A 22,189-nucleotide genomic window follows, 5' to 3' on the forward strand; every position below is an offset into this window, starting at 1 on the left:
GTGCGCCAAAGGCGCGCATTAAACATTTACACCATAATGTCCATTACACGTTAAGTTACACGCTATTACAGTATGTCCATTATGTATTATACCAAACACCATAATGCCTATTAAAAATTATGCTACATAAGTGCTGCTTATCTACATGCTCAGAGGGAATACATGCTCGCGGTAAATGGGGGACAGCCGCCGCCAGGCAGAAGTGACGTGGATAAACAATAGGCAAGAAGAAAAAAGTACTGTTATTCAGGGAGCGCACTTTGAACAAAAATATTTACATAAAATGTAACTTTTAATAGATCATATTTCTAAAAATCCCATTATATAATGTGATGGGAGGCCGCAGTGAATTTATAGGGGTTAAAATCACACATACAAACATATATACACACAGGTGGTGTTTTTGTGACAAAAATAGTAAGGAAAAAGTGATCCTAAAAAGATCTTTAATTGAAAATGTCAATTTTATTGGTTCAGCAGATCTTCAATGTATAGGAGAAAGGTTTATTGTCAAGAAATTGTCTTTATTGTATAATTACTTCTGACAATAAAATTATTTTGTTTTACACCCAATATGTTTACTGTTTATTTCTGATACTATTTTACTACCCTCTGCTGGTCCGCTGAGGGGTCCTAGGCACTTTTATATACAAGGCCCAGGAGTGGATATATGAATATCCCCTGTACGGGTACCAACAAATGGATACAGTCACCTGGATCAGGGTCTGGGTGGTCTTAATAATTCTGGCACAATTGCCTCTATTATTATTACCTAATAGGTATTTTATAAACAAATCTAGAGAGCCCCGGCTGTATGTTAGTTTAAATGCTTTGTCAGCAAGGGTGCCCTCTGCTTTTTATAAAGGGAACATACTGTAGCACTAGGTTATTTCCTGGTCAGTATATTATATACAGGAAGAAATTAAATATATTGGAAGAGTACTAAATGTTATGTTCAAGTACCAACAATTAAGTACAGTCACCTAAATCGGGGACCGGGTGGTATTACTAATTCTGGCAATATTGCCTCTATTATTGCCACCTAATAATTGTTATGTGAACAGATCTAGAGAGTCCCAGCACAATACTAGTTTAAATACTTCACAGGCAGGGGTGCCCTCTGCTGTTCACAGAAAGAAGAACATAGCATCAAAATTCATTCAGTGTAGCACATATTGGGAAAGTTTAAATGTCTAAATACATTTGAGGATTATTACAATTCTGCTAATTGACATTCAATATAGATCTAGCCAACACATGTTTTACTGCCCACTGGCCTTGAGAAAGCTGCATGGGCAGTAAAACATGTGTTGGAAAACGTTACAGATTTGCCAGGCGATATCTCGGGTTCCCGGAGGGCTAGAGACACGGGGCGGGGCTCGTTGGAAAGCCCTGGTCCTCAACTACATAATGAAATGATAGGGGGGCACATGTCTGGGTGCCCACCCCCTGAATCCGCCCATGCTTGGGTATAAAATATCCTTACTTTCTGCTCTTTCCTTTCCTCGGCCATGTGACACTTTTCCAGCCTGCATGCTCTCAGGAAATCCCGTAAATAACCAAATAAGATGAGAATTCCATAACCGAGGTAGGTGAGAATGGGAATGTACAGAGGAGCTTCTTCAAAGGACTCTTTGAACTCCCTCTTGTACAGATAGCCATTTGCTGCTCCATTCTGCAGAAACAGAAGAATACAATGTGAATAATCTACTAATATACTATTATTATTAATTATTGGACGAAACATACATCTCTAAATATAGTTGGAAATATGTGTGTACAAGCTGAGGACGTAGCAGAGTTTCTGTTCAGCAGATTCCTTACAGCTATGAAAAGTCCAGTTACTTAACCCAGAGTGGTTTTAGTGAAGCTGAAGCTGGCCAAAAACTACTGCGATGTATCGGAGCAGTGTATGGCCAGTCGATACCCGGCAAGCCGCCCAGGACCTTGCCGCGTGGCAGGATCGCATGCGATACATCGCAGTCGGTCCTTTCACATGTGATGTATCGCATGCGACCCTTGTTCTCCACCAGTAGGGGCGTTAAGTGCAGAAACTGGGGAGGGGGGGAATAACGTTTACCGCAATGTATTAGTAGCGCACCTAACTGCGCTAGTGACAGCCCGTAGAGTTACGCTCGTCAGTGCTGTCACCTGCAATCCCCCCCAGTGATTAGCTCCCGGGGCGATGTGCAGCTCGGCGGTTATGTGCTCCCTGTGTGAAAACTACTGTCTCTATTTGTATTGTTACCTACCTGGCTCTTGCAGTGACCAGTGGCGCCGCTGATGGCTGCCTAGGCACTGCGAAGCACAGCGGGTACTTGTTCCCTTGCGATAACTGGTCTGTCTCTGCTTATATTGTTACCTACCTGGCTGCTGCAACGACCAGTGGCGCGGCTTATGGCTGCCTAGGTGCTGTGCAGCTGGGCGGGTATGTGTTCCCCACATGTAATGTCTTAATGCAATGTATGTAATGTCCCCCCCCCCAACTCCCTGGTTGATGCTGCACTGTAATCCGCAAACAATTCCTAGTGTGCGCAAGCACACATGGCCAATAAAGTTGATTCTATTCTATTCTATTAACAGCCACCCAGGTGTTAAATCGTCCTGGCCGCTTTCGCCAGCTCAGGGCTAGCGTTGTCCTATCTCCCACTGAGGGACAATGCTAGCCCTGCTGTGGCTCTGGGCTGCGCTGGAGATCTCGCACTAGAAGGGGGAGAGAGAGGAACTTATTAAAACACGCATGCGCAGGCCTGAGGGGGCGCCGATAAGGAGAGCCGTTAACACAGGGCATAACGGCTCTCCTTATCAGCGCACGCGGGAGGGTGGTTAATACATGAGGGAGTAACGGGTGCCTGCTTCTCCACCATAAGCAGAAGTGAGGCAGCCATCTTGGGCACACTGCATAGGAAGACCCTGGGTGGAACAGGTTACCCCTAGAAGAAAGTAAACAAAATTAGGTAGAAGCAGCATAGAGTAGGGTCCCAACAAAACAGCCAGGTCCATGTCTTTATCATCCCATCCACAAGAATTCCAGATGAGGCAGCCATGTAGGGTGCACTATGAAGGTTACATTGTGGAAGGTGAGCCATACAAGGGCCCAATGCAGATAGAGGAATGAAGATGCTTGTGAATATAGGCATATTGCTCCACGCTCAAACTAATAGTGCTCATTGCTCTCTACATAATCTGGTCTTGGACCTGCACAACCTTTCCAAAAATCTTTCATACCGCAAAAGCATTTCCACAGCAAACTTTATAATCCTCCACACCTTTTTTAGTTTGATAAACCCCATTACAAGTGTAGGTCCTCTATTTATGATTCTTACAGACATACAGCACTGCAAAAGTTTTAGTCAGGTATGGAAACAAAGCACCAATGTAAGAATGCTTTAAAAAAATAGAAGTGTCAATAGTTTATTTCTATCGATTAACAAAATGCAAAGAGAATAAACAGAAGAGAACATAAATCAAATCAATATTTGGTGTGACCACCCTTTGCCTTAAAAAAAAAAAAGCTTCAGTCCTTCTGGGTAAACTGAGATAAAGTTATTACAGGATTATAGTAAGGTGCATGACCAGTCATACCAAACAGGTGATAATGAACATTATTTTTATATGTAGGTTGAAACACAGTCATTAACTGAAACAGAAACAGCTTTGTTGGAGGCTTAAAACTGTGTGAGGAACAGCCAAAAGTGCAGGTTGTGGAAGACAGTTTCATGTAACAGATCATAAGAATGAGCATAGCAAAAAGAGACAAGGTAGACGCAGACGAGGATGCTGGAGCCGCAGACTGCTTCGAACTAACGTGTAGCCAACAAAGTGCCTCAATAGCATTGTCAGTCAGGTAGAAAAAAATGTCATTTGACGCCGCAAAACACTGTGTCACCCTGCACCTTGGGCTTGCCAGCCAGCATGTCTCCCTTCCCTGATGTACACGCAGATATGAAAACAGGTGAGCACACAGCAGAGCTACAATTATAAATGCTGTGAAAGCATAAAGCTGGACTTACATTCATAGCTATAGCTGCTTTTGATTTAAATGGGATTCTCTCACTGCAAACGTTTTCAGAACGACACAAACAGAAATAATTGATATTGTGATTACCCTGGAATTTATTATTTTTGTGATTGATTTTTGCTCATTATATGATATATATAAAGAAAACTTTCTTATTGAGTCTTGTGTCATTATTGATGAACTGGATCTAATGATACTGCTTTTACATTGCAGAAATGGGTAATGACACGGTATTCTTAAATGGGACTTTAAAACGGGTCTGAGCCTTGAGACCTTTCACATTGCAGGTGAAAACCGTTTTAAAAATCATTTAATACCATTCAACATTCAACCCGTTTAACCCCCAAGGGACACGTTTCAAGCCATTGAAATAGAGCTGTTCAAACTGCCAAAAAAAACGGCTTTAAAATGTGTAGGACTCTGCTTTTTAACCGTGTTGAAATACCGGTTAACTTTAACCGGTAAATCAACTTTGGCACTTTCACATTGCAGCCTTAAACGTTTTAAAATGGAAAAAAAATGGCAATATACCGTTTTAAAAGTGCGATGTGAAAGGGGTATGAGACTGTGAGAACTCAAGTGTTAAAAGTCAGCGCTGTGACACTGTTCAAGCTCTGTTGGAGTAATACAAAGAAACGGGCAACACTGAGGACCATAGACGCAGCGATTGGCCAAGGAAACTTAATGCATGTCACAGGTCATACTGTACACCATGGTAAGGCTGAGCACATCAACAAGACACAAGGTAGTTATACTGCACTAGCAAGCCCGCTCCAAGCAAATGCTTTAAAAGCTAGATGTAGATTCACTTGCTGCCAACAGATAGCAGTATAAGCCTGCTCGAAGCAAATTCTTCGAAAGCTAGATGTAGTTTTATTTGCTGCCAACAGATGGCAGTGTTTTGGTGACACTAGACACGCACACACACACACACACACACACACACACACACATATATACTAGGTGTTTCATCGCGCCCTACGGGCGCTCTTCACACCGTCGTAAGGGGCTACGCCCCATTAAAATTATAAATATATTTTAATGTGAATTATGTTTGTTATTTGTGGTTGAATGTGTTTAATTTTGGGTGGGGCGGATGGTGTTGGCGGGAAGAGGTGTGTTGGGTTAGGGATTTTGGTGGTGTGTCTGCGTGTTGACCTGGGAAGTGTGTCAGTGAGTAATGAGTACACCTGTGTGTCTGCGTGTTGACCTGGGAAGTGTGTCAGTGAGTAATGAGTACACCTGTGTGTCTGCGCGGTGACCTGGGAAGTGACAGTGAGTAATGAGTACACCTGTGTGTCTGCGCGGTGACGTGGGAAGTGTGCAAGTGAGTAATGAGTTCACCTGTGTGTCTGCGCGGTGACCTGGGAAGTGACAGTGAGTAATGAGTACACATGTGTGTCTGCGTGGTGACCTGGGAAGTGTCAGTGAGTAATGAGTACACTTGTGTGTCTGCGTGGTGACGTGGGAAGTGTGTCAGTGAGTAATGAGTACACCTGTGTGTCTGCGTGGTGACCTGGGAAGTGTCAGTGAGTAATGAGTACACCTGTGTGTCTGCGCAGTGATGAGGAAAGGGTGTCAGTGAGTAATGAGTACACCTGTGTCTGCGCAGTGATGAGGGAAGTGTGTCAGTGAGTAATGAGTACACCTGTGTGTCTGCGCGATGGCGTGGGAAGTGTGTCAGTGAGTAATGAGTACACCTGTGTGTCTGCGCGGTGACCTGGGAAGTGACAGTGAGTAATGAGTACACCTGTGTGTCTGCGTGGTGACCTGGGAAGTGTCAGTGAGTAATGAGTACACTTGTGTGTCTGCGCTGTGACCTGGGAAGTGTGTCAGTGAGTAATGAGTACACCTGTGTGTCTTCGTGGTGACGTGGGAAGTATGACAGTGAGTAATGAGTACACCTGTGTGTCTGCGCGGTGACCTGGGAAGTGACAGTGAGTAATGAGTACACATGTGTGTCTGCGTGGTGACCTGGGAAGTGTCAGTGAGTAATGAGTACACTTGTGTGTCTGCGTGGTGACGTGGGAAGTGTGTCAGTGAGTAATGAGTACACCTGTGTGTCTGCGTGGTGACCTGGGAAGTGTCAGTGAGTAATGAGTACACCTGTGTGTCTGCGCAGTGATGAGGAAAGGGTGTCAGTGAGTAATGAGTACACCTGTGTCTGCGCAGTGATGAGGGAAGTGTGTCAGTGAGTAATGAGTACACCTGTGTGTCTGCGCGATGGCGTGGGAAGTGTGTCAGTGAGTAATGAGTACACCTGTGTGTCTGCGCGGTGACCTGGGAAGTGACAGTGAGTAATGAGTACACCTGTGTGTCTGCGTGGTGACCTGGGAAGTGTCAGTGAGTAATGAGTACACTTGTGTGTCTTCGTGGTGACGTGGGAAGTATGACAGTGAGTAATGAGTACACCTGTGTGTCTGCGCGGTGACCTGGGAAGTGACAGTGAGTAATGAGTACACCAGTGTGTCTGCGTGGTGACCTGGGAAGTGTCAGTGAGTAATGAGTACACTTGTGTGTCTGCGTGGTGACGTGGGAAGTGTGTCAGTGAGTAATGAGTACACCTGTGTGTCTGCGTGGTGACCTGGGAAGTGTCAGTGAGTAATGAGTACACCTGTGTGTCTGTGCAGTGATGAGGAAAGTGTGTCAGTGAGTAATGAGTACACCTGTGTCTGCGCAGTGATGAGGGAAGTGTGTCAGTGAGTAATGAGTACACCTGTGTGTCTGCGAGGTGATCTGGGAAGTGTGTCAGTGAGTAATGAGTACACCTGTGTGTCTGCGCTGTGACCTGGAAAGTATGTTAGTGAGTAATGAGTACACCTGTGTCTGCGCTGTAGCCTGGGAAGTGTCTGTGAGTAATTACACCTGTGTGTCTGTGCTGTGACCTGGGAAGTGTGTCAGTGAGTAAAGAGTACACCTGTGTGTCTGTGCTGTGACCTGGGAAGTGTGTCAGTGAGTAATGAGTACACATGTGTGTCTGCGCGGTGACCTGGGAAGTATGTTAGTGAGTAATGAGTACACCTGTGTGTCTGCGCGGTGACCTGGGAAGTATGTTAGTGAGTAATGAGTACACCTGTGTGTCTGCGCGGTGACCTGGGAAGTATGTTAGTGAGTAATGAGTACACCTGTGTATCTGCGCTGTGACCTGGGAAGTGTGTCAGTGAGTAATGAGTACACCTGTGTGTCTGCGCTGTGACCTGGGAAGTGTGTCAGTGAGTAATGAGTACACCTGTGTGTCTGCGCGGTGACCTGGGAAGTATGTAAGTGAGTAATGCGTACACCTGTGTGTCTGCGCGGTGACCTGGGAAGTATGTTAGTGAGTAATGAGTACACCTGTGTGTCTGCGCGGTGACCTGGGATGTGTGTCAGTGAGTAATGAGTACACCTGTGTGTCTGCGATGTGACCTGGGAAGTGTGTCAGTGAGTAATGAGTACACCTGTGTGTCTGCGCTGTGACCTGGGAAGTGGGTCAGTGAGTAATGAGTACACTTGTGTGTCTGCGCTGTGACCTGGGTAGTATATTAGTGAGTAATGAGTACACCTGTGTGTCTGCGCAGTGACCTGGGAAGTGTGTCAGTGAGTAATGAGTACACCTGTGTGTTTGCCTGGTGACCTGGGAAGTGTGTCAGTGAGTAATGAGTACACCTGTGTGTTTGCCTGGTGACCTGGGAAGTGTGTCAGTGAGTTATGAGTACACCTGTGTGTGTCTGCCCGGTGACCTTGCTGCTGTGTGCAGGCGGGTGTGTGTGTGTGCCAGGGGTGGGTGTGCAGGACGGTGGGGTGTGCAGGCCGGGGGGGGGGAAGCGGGTTGCTGCTGCTGCTGTGTGCAGGAGGGGGGGGGTGGTGGTGGTGTGTGTGTGTGTGCCAGGGGTGGGTGTGCAGGCCGGGGGGGGGGGGGGGGGAGCGGGTTGCTGCTGCCTTGTCCCCCCCCCCCCTAAGTTATTATAGACAACCTTCTCCTCTCCCCCTCCTCCCCCTCCTTCCCCATACTTGCTGGCATCCCCCTCCCACATGTGACATACCTGTGGCGCCTGACACTCACAGGGCAGTCTTGCTTCACCCGGCCAGCGGCAGATTGGAAATGCCTGAGAGGAGCTACAGCCAGCCCAGAGCTTTACTATAAAGGAGGAGGTAGCCGAGTCACAGTTGCATCATGCTTCTCTCCTCTCAGGCTGTGACCATGTGACTCTGTCTGCGACTCGAGGTCAGCCTGAGAGGAGGCAGAGCTGCTCCCCCTGGCTGCCAGAGGCTGCTATGTCAGCACCACAGATCTGCAGCTGCGCAGACTTAATTTATTCACTGCACTCCCTTCCGCCCCCATCGACGATGGCTGAGCTACATGTGTCTGTGAGTATTATAGGTGTTTGGTATTGCAGGGGGGGGGGGGTGTAGTGCAGGCAGGCAGGGGCCAATATGTGTGTATTATCTCTTATATATTAGGCTACATGTGTGTGTGGTATTATGTAAGGCTGGGTGGGGGGTGGAGTTTCATGTGTGACCCTGTCCAGCGTTATGCACACACTCTCAGGATGATTGACACATGTAGCCAAATATATAAGAGATATATATATATATCTGACAAGTTGTGGTTGGAGCACAGAGGAGCTCACTAGTACCTGCAGCCAGGAGCGACCACTTTCTTATCATTTATTCATCTTCTCAAGGAGAAAAGATAATTTGTTCTTTTAAGGACATACATTTTTCCCCCAGATTTTTTCCTCATTTATTCTAAGGGTACAACTTGTTAAAAACAAAGAGGGTTAAAAGATTCACCCCTCCAGCCATCTCCAAAGGATTATCGCGGTACATCTTTATAAGAAAAAACTATATTGAAAATAAAAACTCCTAAGAAGAATTGTCCTACACCTTAAATCTGGTCCCCAATAAGGACAGGAACCTTAAAGAGAGGTGTGATCACCTTCAGACTAATAGGAACCTAACAGAAAGTCAAGAGATATACTTGTAAACTTTACCCCTGATGAAGTCTCTTTGTGAGATGAAATGCGTCGGGTATAAATTCTTCATCTAAAGAATCAAGAAAATCACTCCTATGATTATGAGCTGCGGTGAAATGTTAATTTTAGTTTGTATGTTTTAAATAAATGTTTTATGGAAGAAAATAGATTTTTATTTGTATAAGGAAAGAATGAATTATCATAGAGTAATTTGAACAGGGGCGCTATTTAACATTACTGGGGCGACATAAGGAGAAGGGATCCCACTAGTAGGGATCAAGTGTTAACAGCGACCCATTAGTTCAAATATTATATATATATATATGTATTATATATATATACATATTTACAGTATAAATATATCTATTTATATCTACTTGAAATCCCTGAACTGTGAGGTTGTGAGTATTGAGCTGTCTTGATAAAAGCCCTCTAGTGGCCGAAACCTCGACCTACAGGATCCTCTGATCCACAAAGTAAGATGCTATTGTTTTAAAAAGTACAAATTAAAAAACCTGATGTGTTACTGGTGAGTGCTCTCCGTGGATTGACAAAGCCATTGCTGCTGGCTGTCAATCATAAAATATGTGGAAAACTAAAAGCACAACCCTGACACCACCACTTAATGTTGCTCCGCAGAACTGAAATCTGTCAGGAAAGCACAATTTACTTAATTCCCCCCCCCCCCCCTGAATTTATCAAAGTAAGTATTGGCCTTCTGGTGCAGAGAAACAAATGCTGATACTCTAGAGCGCTGCGTTTCAAGAAAGCTTGGGAACCACTAGTCTGATGCTTAAGTCATATTGGTATATTTATTTATAACCTTACCATGAATCTTTCGGATAAAGGTTGCCACAAAACTCTAGGGTGTACTGTGTACTGTGTAATTATGAAGCAAGGGAGGAAAAGGGAAAAGGAGACTCTGTATGGGGGCACTCGTTTGTGTCAGAGAGTATACAGGTACACATACAGGTATTTAAAATAAGGGGCAAGATGTAATAGGGGGCACCATATCGCACATCACATTTGTGATTTTCGGGCAAAAGTAGCAAATGAGATAGGGTGCGATTCTTTGGCTTGCGAATTCTGGCGATTTTTAGTAGTTATTTATGTATTTATTAACAGTTTCTTATATAGAGCATACATATTTCGCAGCGCTTTACAGAGAATATTTGAACAATCACATCAGTCCCTGCCCCAGTGGAGCTTACAATCTATATTCCCTACCACATGTACACGCACACTCAGGCATAATTGGGTTAATTGTGTTGGGAGCCAATTATAATGGCAATGTGCAGTTTTTTTTTTAGATAAGTGTGGTTTTTATTAACGTGAATGTGATTTTTCCGTAATGGAAGTGGGCAGTTCTGTGTAAAAAAAATGGAAAACAAAAAATTAATTCATAAAAGCTGGTCCTGGTTCCCTAAATTCGGGGGGGGGGGGGGGGGGGGGAATTACTGGGGATCCCTCGTATTTATGGCAGCATCAGGCTATACTTGGTAAAGTGCTGGGAAATGGTGCTGATGATTCAGTGTAAATGTATCTGTGTCTCATTCCTTTTTTTCCCCAAAAAAATTTAACAGTGTAATGTGGCATAGACGACATGAGGGAGATTGCTAGACTAATGAGGGAGAGAGGGAGATTGCTGCTATGTCAGGGAGTCTCATGCAGAATGCAGGAGGGTAGTCATCTATGCTAAAGCATAGTGTTTTTATTGTTTGTTATTAACACTTTCTGCTCTTTACAATTGGAAGCAAAAGTAATATAACAAAACTGGGTCATAACACAGTCATAGAGGTACAAGGACCCTGCGAGAAGGGATGCACTAAGCTTCAAAAATGATAAAATGGAGAGTGATAAACCACCAGCCAATCAGCTCCTGCCTGACCTTTTTCAAACACAGCCTGTGACACAGCTGTATATCACTCTCCATTTTATCACTTTTTAAGCTTAGTGCATACTAGTAGCATTATATCATTGTTAAATTGAAGGCAAACTGAAGGGAACATACTACATTGTGCCTTATGTCACAAAAGTATGTCATTTATTCTCATGCAGCAAAATCTACAATGCATCTCATCTGTGTATTTGAACTAGGAAGAGTCAACTCCATCCTACTCAGTGCATTTCTCTCTCATGCAAATAAATATATGTGTTTGATATAATGACTTGCTTTTAATTAGTGTTGCCTGTGTGGGAGTCTTGTTCAGTGAATCATAGTTTATTGTTGCACGCTGCCTGGTGTTTACTCAAACACAGTGCTAATTATCTCCCCTGATCATTTGGCCATTTGTAGTCAGGTGCAGCTTGTCTTAATTAGCTATATCTTTAGATTTAGTGAGGTGCAGCCATGTTGTAAAGGACAAAGTGGACAACTTCACTCTTGCCATTTTGCTATGTACTGTCTGACCATGGTTAGGAACAACAGATTCCTAAACTTAAGGCCCTTATTCAGATCTGATCGCAGTAAATTTGTTCTCAAAATGGGCAAAACCATGTGCACTGCAGGTAGGGCAGATGCAGGGGCGGGCTGGGCCGGGGGGCAGGGTGCCATGTGCCCCCAGGGCCGCTCTAGCAGGTACTGTTGTGGGCCGCCCAGGGCTGGATGTGCATCGGATTGTGTGGATGGCCGAGCGTGCTGCAGCTCCAGCATGGCGGAACGGACAGCGGCGGGAGACGAGCAGCGCTGCCGCCCACATGATTCAAGTGAGCGGCTGTGCTGCTTGTCACTCACCGCTGCCCTCTCATCCATGCATCTGCAAGCCAGACAGAGTCGGAGGGGCCCGGCCGAGTATAAAGGACACCTACAGGGAGTCCAGCGGCTGCACCATCATCCCCCCTCTCCCCTTACTGACTTGGTCCAGTGACCAGTCACGTTCTGACCAGTCACGTTCATGACGATGACGCTGCGCAGCCAGGGGCGGATTGGGTTGGAAAACCAGCCCGGGAAATTTTTGGAAGCAGCCCTAATAGGGGGCGGGGTCTGCTGAGAGGCGGGGTCTGCTGAGAGGCGGGGTCGGTTGACAGGGAAGGATGCTCTCTTCTCAGAGCTGTATCAAAAGGGAAACGTCGTTTTCCTGAAATTTTACAGTGCATAATCAGTGCTTACATAAATACCACCTCCACCACAGCTATCAGAGGCCCTTTCCATCACCAAACTTCCCAATCTCAGCAGGCGTGTTCATTCGGTGACATCATCAGACCTCACCAAAAGTGGACGGCATCACAGACTCTGTTACTTGGCAACCACCAGAAAAACGGACATGACATAATAAACAGCTACATTGCACTAATACGGTGGTCTCCAACCTTAATTGAGCGTGAGCTACTCGAGACAAAAAAAAAACTCCTGGAGAGCTACTAAAATTTGTCCAATTCCCTTGATACTATGCCGCACACCGTGATGCCCCTGCACAATATGCTGCACACTGTAATTCCTGACACATTATGCCACAGACCGCAATTCCTCTGACACATAGGGGGAAATTTACTAAAGGAAATTTGTAAAAAAAAATAGGTGTATTTGTATCCAGAAATACACTTATTTTTCACATTTACTATCCCAAAAATACGGCAATTCGTATTCGTATTGATGTGCTATCAATACGAATAGCCGTAGTTCGGGATAGTAAATGTCAAAAATAAGTGTATTTCTGGATACAAATACACCTATTTTTTTTTTACAAATTTCCTTTAGTAAATTTCCCCCATAATGCCAAACACCACAATGCCTATGATACTGATACTATGCTGCTGCACACTGTAATGCCCCTGACACATTATGGCACACATTGCAATGCCCCTCACACCTAATGCATACCTCACAACTTTGGCAGCGGTGAAAGGAATATATGCACGTTTTGTCGGTGTGAGGGCATGGCCTTCAATGTTCCAGGGCCTCGCTGTCAGAACACGGTGATGATTCCCTGGAATAGCGAGGTTTGTCGCAAATGTAGCAAGCCCACTGCATTTTGTGGCGAGCTCTGCCTTTTTGATGGCCGCACTCACCATTTCCACCTCACTGAAAAGAAGCGAGGTGGAAACGGCGAGTGAAGGGGGTTGGTTAAATACTGGGGGCGAGCCTGAGCCATGACGGTGAGCTATCGGCACTGCTCTCTGTCATAGTTTGCACTAAGGGCATTGAATACACTTCATAAGAACACTTGCTGTAAAGCACACATATATTCCTCACCTGCGACATTGCCTCATTACCATGAAAACGCGCATGAAACATTCTGTGTTCGCATATGGTAATGGGGCTGCCCGACACTCCCTGTCATTCTCCAACCCCGCCCACTGTCCTTGGTGTGTGCACCCGGCAAACAGAATGTTCACCATGGGTGCACGCACCCTGGGCCTTATTCTAGTTCACTCTTTCTGACAAAATCCTTCTTAGATGGACAAAACCATGTGCACTGCAGGTGGGGCAGATGTTATTTGTGCATAGAGAATTAGATTTGGGTGGGGTTTTACTTCAAGGTGAGATCTATATTGCAGTGTAAAAATAAAGTGGCCAGTATTTACCCTGCACAGAAACAAAATAACTCACCAAATCTAATTCTCTCTGCACATGTTACATCTGCCCCCCTGCAGTGCACATGGTTTTGTCCATCTAAGAAGGATTTTGTCAGAAAGAGTGAATTAGAATAGGGCCCCCTGTGTCTGCAAACACGCAGACGCACACCATCGGTCCCCCGTGCGAACACGCGGGGGACCGAATCAATCAAAAAAGGTCCTATATCAAAGGCATACTGTAAATATATATAAATATATATATTTATTTCTTAACAGTTTCTTATATAGCGCACACATATTCCAAAGTGCTTTACAGAGAATATTTGAACATTCACATCAGTCCCTGCCCAGTTGAGCTTACAATCTATATTCTCTACCATATATACACACACATACATTCTAGGGTTCATTTTTTTGAGAGCCAAATAACTTACCAGTATATTTTTGGATTGTGGGAGGAAACCGGAGTACCCGGAGGAAACCCACGCAAGCATGGGGAGAATATACAAACTCCGCACAGTTAGGGCCATGGTGGGAAATGAACCCGAATTACCTCATCGCTGTGAGACAGTAATGTTAACCATTGCACCATCCGTACTGCCCCATATAAAGCTATATAAATATATCTTTATATCTATATAAATACAGAGGAAGAGATCCGACACTCAATGTCACAGATGATAAGTGCCCTGGGTGCCTTCAATAGTTATCAGATAAGAAGTAAGAATACAGCGTCACTCCTGGGGACTTGTTTTAGTTTTTTAGTAGTACAGCAGGTAACATGAAATATGTCAACGTTTCGGTGCTCCTGGCACCGTCCACAAGACTGTATGCAACCTGACAAATAGACAAACACCCGCACGGCGGCGGTGATACTCAATATATACTTACCCACCCGCTTGTACAGCCTGGCTGCCGAGTGCAGCATGCTTCCTGGGCACCGTACTGGACCCGGCGCACGCTGCTGACGTCATCCCCCAGCCGCTGCTAAGCAACGCAGCGTGTGTGGACGCCGTCCCCGCAGTGGCGTAACTATATATATTGCGCCCCCCCGCCCAATTTTTTCGGCGCGCCCCCCCCCCCCCCTTCGGCGCGCGCCCCCCCCGATATCCATTCCCATACCCATACCCATACCTGTCGCGCTGCTGCCCGGCCGCATCTGCGTCACTGTCCTGTCACTCGCTCCCGGCGCCGGCTCCTGCTGATAATGATAAGTGACTCTTAGAAAATGGCTGCCAAAACTGTCTGCAATACGGGGGCAGCCATTTTCTAAGTGTCACTTTTCATTATCAGCAGGAGCCGGCGCCGGGAGCGAGTGACGGGCAGTGACCACAGATGCGGCCGGGCAGCAGCGCAGCGGGTAACTATAGCACCGCAGCCCCCCAGGCGCCCATAGTTACTCTGCGCCTCCCCGCCATGGCGGGGGCTGCGGTAGCTTAGTTACGCCAGTGCGTCCCCGGCACCCGTGCTGTACAACCTAAGTGAGGGACACAAAGTGGTGCATCTGAGAACCACAACATAACTAATGTACATCATGCAAACTATGCACCATAACACCTTTCTAAAGATATCACTGAGCATGTTGATTAGTTTACAGCAAAGGAGATACATCAGGGCTGGGCAATTGCGGCCCTCCAGATGTTAGTGAACTACACATCCCAGGATGCTTTACATTAGTTTTGCTATGTGGCCATGCTGAAACTGATGCAAGGCATGCTGGGATGTGTGTTCATCAACATCTGGAGGGCCGCAATTGCCCAGCCCTGAGATACATCATGGGGGATGCGGTCATTCGTCAGACTGCATTTAGGTCTACAGTCATTAGGTCGACCCCACTAGGTCGACTGGCAGGAAGGTCGACCTGACTTAAGGTCGACATGGGCCAAGGTCGACATGACTTAAGGTCGAATTTGCATAAAGGTCGACATGAGGAAGGTCGACTGGTCATAAGGTCGACATGGGTTTTTCACTGTTTTTTGAGCCGACATGTGCCGACAGGCGGTATTTCATGCCCTACCATCCACTAGGGCGTGGTGGGAGAATAAAATAGTGTGCCGAGCGCAGCGAGGCACCGTGCCCGAAGCATTGCGAGCGAAGCGAGCGATGCGAGGGTCCGATTCTCATTGCCAACTGTGTCCATGTCGACTGTGTCGACATTCGGATAAAAAAACAGTGAAAAACCCATGTCGACCTTATGACCAGTCGACCTTCCTCATGTCGACCTTTATGCAAATTCGACCTAAAGTCATGTCGACCTTGGCCCATGTCGACCTTAAGTCAGGTCGACCTTCCTGCCAGTCGACCTAGTGGGGTCGACCTAATGACTGTAGACCTAAATGCAGTCTGACGAATGATCCCATTCCCATCATGGGTAGTACAACTGTCATCAAGATGAAATAAATGGTATGTAACCAACTAGAGAAAATTAAGCTTGAACTTAACCATAAGGAGTAATAAAAATAATAATAATAAAAATAAATTGTGAATAAATATAGATGAAAACTGTGAGAAAAAAAAGATAAAGAATAAATATAAACTAAGAAGATGTGAAGAAATAAAGAAATAAAATAATAATAAAAATAGAAACACAAATTGATGACATCAAAAGAATACACGTGTGATAATATGTTAGCACCATATACATATGGTGTTTTGATAAAAGCCGCAAGGCTAAACGTCAACTTCAAGTTTGGCTACGGTTGTCTTATTTCTACTCTGTCCTGAGTGCCGCGCTATTCTCCACCTTATATATATATATATATATATATATATATATATATATATATATATATATATATATATATATGTAAATGTGTTGTGGCCGGCTCTCCAACCTAAATTCAGCTGCAAGTGATACCTGGGTGCACACTGAGAGAACGCGCTGGTGCTCTTAAGGTACATATACAGTGGAGTAGTGGCACTCCACACAATTGCGGTTATGCAATTTTCATCAGGACAACCAGAAACATAGCAAATACACAATTTATACTTACATGTCAGATGGACAAACAAACACATGATCCCCGGCCAGCTCCCACGCCGACGCGTCCTCCGGGCCGCCTTAAGATGATGTCACATAGTGACTGGGGTGTGCGTCACTGGCATGCGCCAGGACGCTGCCTCGTTGCTGGGCTGCACGTCAAGCTCAGGCATAGACGCCAGGCGTTACTATGGTAACGTCGGCTGACAGTAGCAGGAGGCGGAAATGTATTGGCCGTAACTTCACTGCGGAGTACAGCGCATAATGTTAAGACTGCCGTGGCAGAGATAGTCAAGGCGACTAGAAATAGTCGTTATAGTTCAACTCGTTTTACTCTGTGTAATATATTTTATTATTCTCTGTGCACTGTGTACCATTATAATTATTATGTTGTTGAGATATTTCTCCCTTCCAGCTCCCCCCAATGCCGCAATTACCCCCTCCGCCTTGACTATCTCTGCCACGGCAGACTTAACATTATGCGCTGTACTCCGCAGTGAAGTTACGGCCAATACATTTCCGCCTCCTGCTACTGTCAGCCGGCGTTACCATAGTAACGCCCGGCGTCTATGCCTGAACTTGACGTGCAGCCCAGCAACGAGGCAGCGTCCTGGCGCATGCCAGTGACGCACACCCCAGTCACTATGTGACGTCATCCTAAGGCGGCCTGGAGGACGCGTCGGCGTGGGAGCTGGCCGGGGATCGTGTGTTTGTTTGTTCTTCTGACATGTAAGTATAAATTGTGTATTTTCTAAGTTTCTGGTTGTCCTGATGAAATATATATATATATATATATATATATATATATATATATATATATATATATATATATATATATATATATATATAGATATAGATATATAGATATAGATATATAGATATCTATATATAGATATATCTATATATATAAATATATAGATATATCTATATATAGATATATATATAAATATGCATATAGATATATCTATATATATATATATAGATATATCTATATATATATTTATATATATATATATAGCTATATATATATATATATATATATATATATAGATATATCTATATATATATAGCTATATATATATATATATATATATATATATATATATATATATATACGGAGGCAGGCTGTATTATTTATTATTAGTAGTAGTGGCACTTTACCTGCCACCTGTGGCTGCCCCTCAGAGTCAGTCAGTCGGGTGCTGGCTGCCTGCTACTGCCGCCGCTGCCCGTCAGATGATGATCCGGCTCCCCAGCCCAGCGCACGAAACATTCCTGCGCGCTGCTGCTGCTGGGGAGCATCACGTGGGCAGGCAGCGCTGCCATAGTTCCTCCAGACCGCGGGAGCGGCTGTGTGCGCTCGCGCATGCGCACCAGCCCTCCCGCGGCCATTTTAACTTTGGGAGCCGCCGAGGATGGCCGCGGCCATCTTTAATTAGGGCATAGTGCTGCGGCTGCGGCCGCGGCCGCGGCCCAGCACGGAGATAGGGACTGGTGAGCGGCCACTTATGTCTAAAATATGCCGGCCCACCGGGAAAAGTCCCGGTTTCCCGGTGGGCCAATCCGCCCCTGTGCGCAGCCCTTAAGTTTCTCTTGCCGCCGAGGATCTTCACGAAGCATGGGAGCAGCCCAGTCTCCCGCCTGCACCGGCAGAAGTGTAAGGCAGTGGCAGCAGCTGCTTTAAATGCCCTACAGCCCCACCACTGAACTGTCCTTACAAGAGAGAGAAATCCTGACAGACAGTACCGACGGTGAGTTATTCCTGGGTCCTAGAACCCCTTTCTCACCATTTTGACAATCTTTGCCTGGGTCACATGTATACATGTGTATGAATATTCATGTAAGCATATTTATGTGTGTAGGTATATATGCATATGTATGCGTGTGTATGCGATTCGCCAGCAACACTAAGGCCGGCTCCATCTGTATATTGCTCAGCCATATATTGCTAGCAATATATGGCTGAGCAATATATTGCTCAGTTTCTCCTTTTCATCAGCGACCAGAGATGAAAGGGAACCTCAGCCGGTGGTGCCGAAGAGGTAATCAGCTGGTCGCAGGAGCAAGCTCCTGCGACCAGCGATTAGAACGGGGCTGAAAACGTGAGCGCGCCTGGGCACACTCCCATCACTGGCAATATGGTCGCCTGCGACCATATTTCCAGCGATTACACCCCCTATCGCCCCCGTGTGTTCACAGCTTTAAATTTGTGTGAGTTATTTTATTTCTGTGCAGGGTAAATACTGGCTGCATTATTTTTACACTGCAATTTAGATTTCAGTTTGAACACACCCCAACCAAATCTAATTCTCTGTATACATGTTAAATCTGCCCCACCTGCAGTGCACACATCTGGCCCTAAGGGTCTGAATCTGCTCATTAGCATGGGAGCGGATGCGTTCTCATACACATCCGCTCGTATGCAGCCGCACTGGGAGAATCATTTCATAGTCACTCATTATTAAGTGATCCCCCCCCCTTTCACTGATAAAAGTCAGTCTAGACGGACTTATATTCTGTCTGATGATGATCGAATTCAGGGTGGGCGCTAAAGTCATGTGACATCAGACGCCTTCCCCAAGCAGGAATACGCCCAATGTTTTTATGGGCACACCCATAAAACGCTTGGCGTTTCCCTGCTTCCGCGCCCTACCCACCCATCCTGGAGCATACGCTTTGGCGAGTGTGAAACTCGCCGAAGGCATTTGCTCCGGATGTTTGCACATGCTCATATGCACAAACCCCAAAAATCAGACCGGGGACCGAATTAGTCCCGCACCAAGTGAGTCGGAATCACCCCCATGGTGCAATAACATTCAAGGACAGAAGGGTAGGAATAGGAGGTGTATCCATGTATCATACATGATGTATGTGAAAAAATGTGCTACTTAATACAAAATATTGATGAAAAAACTGAAGCCATTTGGATGACCAAAGAAATGGGATAGAAAGACACTTCCAGAACTTGGGTCATCTATGGATCTCCGGGACAGGGGCAGAAATTGGACAGTAAACTTTTTAGATATTACTGAAATGGCTTATAATCATGAGAGACTTTAATCCACATGATGTAAACTGGGAGGTATTTTCTGCAAATTCAACTATAAGTGGCACATTTTTAAACTCCGTAATGGGAGAATCCCTCAAACAACTGGTAAAAACATTTTTAAGTACAGTACGTAAGTGAAAGGAGAAAATCAAATGGTGGAATAATAAGAACTAAAAGAGAGTGAGCGTTTGGTGGATAGATACAAGGCAATAGCAGATCACCTGAATCATTATTTTTGCTCAGTATTCCCTACAGAAGAAGAGGAAAAGTGATCGCAGTTAAGTTGCAAGAACTTCCATAAAAATAAGATCAATGAAAGTATCTTTACAGAACTCTTAAAACTAAAAGTTGATAAATTAATAGGCCAGATGGGATACATCCTGGGATACTAAAATAGCTTAAAGATGTAGCATCATTACAGAATTATTCAACCAATCACTAGCTACTGGGGCAATTCCCGAGGACTAAAAAAGAGTGAGTAATATACCACTGCTCAAAAGTGGAAGCAAGGAAGAGTTAAGTAACTACAAACCAGTAAGTCATACATCAGTAGAAAGAAAAGTAATGAAAACACTATTAAAAGAGAGAGTTGCGGAATATCTTAAGTCAAACAATTTACAGGATCCCGAATAACATGTATTAACTGGGGGTCTTACTTTAACCTCTCCACTAACCCCCCTCTTGCAACCTTACCCTAACTTATGCCCTAACCCGAGCCTTTCCTCCTGCAGCCTTATCCTGACCTGTCCTCTAACCCTAGCCTTCCAAAAGCAGCCTTACCCTAACTTGTCCCTTAACCCAGCATTCCGTCCTACAGCATTCTAATCCATTCCCTATCCTCCCCTCCTGCGTCCTATCCCTAACCTAAAAACTTTTACCCTAATAACTCCCCTAACCTTACCAGAACCCCCCCTGCTAACCCTAACCTTCCCTCACCCAGCTTTACCCTATCCTCTCCCTAAACCTTCCCTCCTGCAGCCTCATACCCTACTCTAACCTTAACTTCCCCTTCCACAGCCTTACTCTATCCTCTTCCCTAACCCTTGTGGTACCTGTTGCACTCATATCATCAATTGAAATATGAATAGTGATGAGGTCAATCATCATTTCAGTTGCTGCCCAAGCATGGCATGCTGCGAAGAGTTCAGCATCCTAAATGTCAGCGGATGGAATTCACTAGGGATGTAGCAGTGAGCTCTGCGGAACCTCGCCACCAGACCCAGACAGGTGAATTATTAATATTGCTATAAGTGCTGCCCCAGTGCTCTATCTATCTATCTATCTATCTATCTATCTATCTATCTATCTATCTATGCGGTACCAACATTTATCTTGCTTCTGGTTGGCTGGGATAAACTTGCTCCACTGGTAAAAAAAGGATTGTCTAGAGCCAACCTTGAGGTAGGTTGGAACTAAAGGGGCGCTTGAAATGAGTGGTCTCTCAGCAGCTGCTAGAAACAGGTCAGTTACTCCTGTATGGTATAGTACAAAGCAAAATCAAGAAAGAGCAGCGCTGTACCTTTAAAAATTAATTAATAAGATATTGGATGCCACAAACTTTTTGGCAGGGGGGAGCAAAATTTATAGTTATGTGTATCTTTCTTTGTAGGAGGATTAAATGGGAACATACCATGGTTCTACTCTACTCTACTTATTACTGAAATATTTCTTTATAATATCTGGATGAAGTTTGTTTTTGCTTTTATATTCTAACACAGTATGCATAGTTATAATAGTACCAGAGTGGTTTTGGGAAGTATTAAATCTATGACACTGTTATTTCATGTGCTTATGTGTAAATATTTTTATATTCTTCACACTTGAATATATCAGCAATGCTTTATTGTATTGTCTGTGTATTTAGGAATGACTATCCCATTTGTAGCAGCTGCTAAACAAAACACACCAACAAGTGCCCAAACAATACCCTCCTCGTATCATTCTGACCTCCATCACACTAGGCGGGGCAGTTACTGTGATTGAAGTGGTAGGATAATTAACAAGACTGTTTTGGAGGTTGAATCATCTAACCCAGGGGGTTCTCAAACTATTTTGTTCTGGAACCTCATCAGACAATAAAAGTTATTACAGGATCCCAGCAAGTTACCGCGGAATGGTTTCCACACATATTTTGGATACCATAATGAGAAATCTTAGGGATGGCACCCAAGTCTAAACACAAAATGTATTTATGTTTCATATACACCTTATACACAAAGTCTAAATTAATTTTATACAATATTCGTAATCATTTTGTGTAGTACAGTTTGTGTATGTTGAATGAATCAGAAACCAAAAACTTCACTATGTGGTCTATTTACTAAGCTTTGGGCATACCTCCCAACATGACCCTCTCCAGGAGGGACACAATGCTCTGCTCCTGGACTTCCCTCTTAATTGTTATTGCCATCACCTGTTTTGAACAGGTTCATTAATAAGAAAGGTGTGTCACCACAGGAGATGGTAATCATACATTAAGAGGGAAGTCCAGGAGCAGAGCATTGTGTCCCTCCTGGAGAGGGTCATGTGGGACTACCTTGGATGCTTTTTTTAAAGTGCCAATCCTTTACAAGGCAAACCAGGTCCTTGTAAATGATTGCCACTTAAAAAAAATGTCCAAGATTGTCTGGCATCCTGCACCTCCAGCAAACTCGGACCCTATTATATAT

General features: G+C 44.8%; 2 protein-coding genes across 8 annotated transcripts in view; one reads left to right on the top strand and one right to left on the bottom strand.

Moving 5' to 3' along the window:
* LOC146063454 (serine palmitoyltransferase 3-like) overlaps positions 1–22,189 on the bottom strand; it is a 121,987-nt gene that overhangs the window by 38,374 nt on the left and 61,424 nt on the right. For 2 of the 3 annotated variants that reach the window (XM_083175844.1, XM_083175843.1), the window contains exon 2: positions 1,487–1,675. In XM_083175844.1, coding sequence (XP_083031970.1) covers positions 1,487–1,675 — 189 coding nt within the window. Of the gene's footprint in view, positions 1–1,486; positions 1,676–17,632; positions 17,771–22,189 lie in introns of those variants that run through there. The other variant, XM_083175845.1, reaches the window with a different exon arrangement.
* LOC146063453 (uncharacterized) overlaps positions 17,935–22,189 on the top strand; it is a 94,519-nt gene continuing 90,264 nt past the window's right edge. For 4 of the 5 annotated variants that reach the window (XM_083175838.1, XM_083175840.1, XM_083175839.1 and 1 more), the window contains exons 1-2: positions 17,935–18,222; positions 20,633–20,747. The gene's annotated coding sequence lies outside the window, so the exon portion shown is untranslated. The remainder of the gene's footprint in view (positions 18,223–20,632; positions 20,748–22,189) is intronic. The other variant, XM_083175842.1, reaches the window with a different exon arrangement.

The sequence above is a fragment of the Crinia signifera genome, chromosome 3, assembly GCF_055691185.1.
Source record: "Crinia signifera chromosome 3, ASM5569118v1, whole genome shotgun sequence".
Taxonomy (NCBI): Eukaryota; Metazoa; Chordata; class Amphibia; order Anura; family Myobatrachidae; genus Crinia; species Crinia signifera.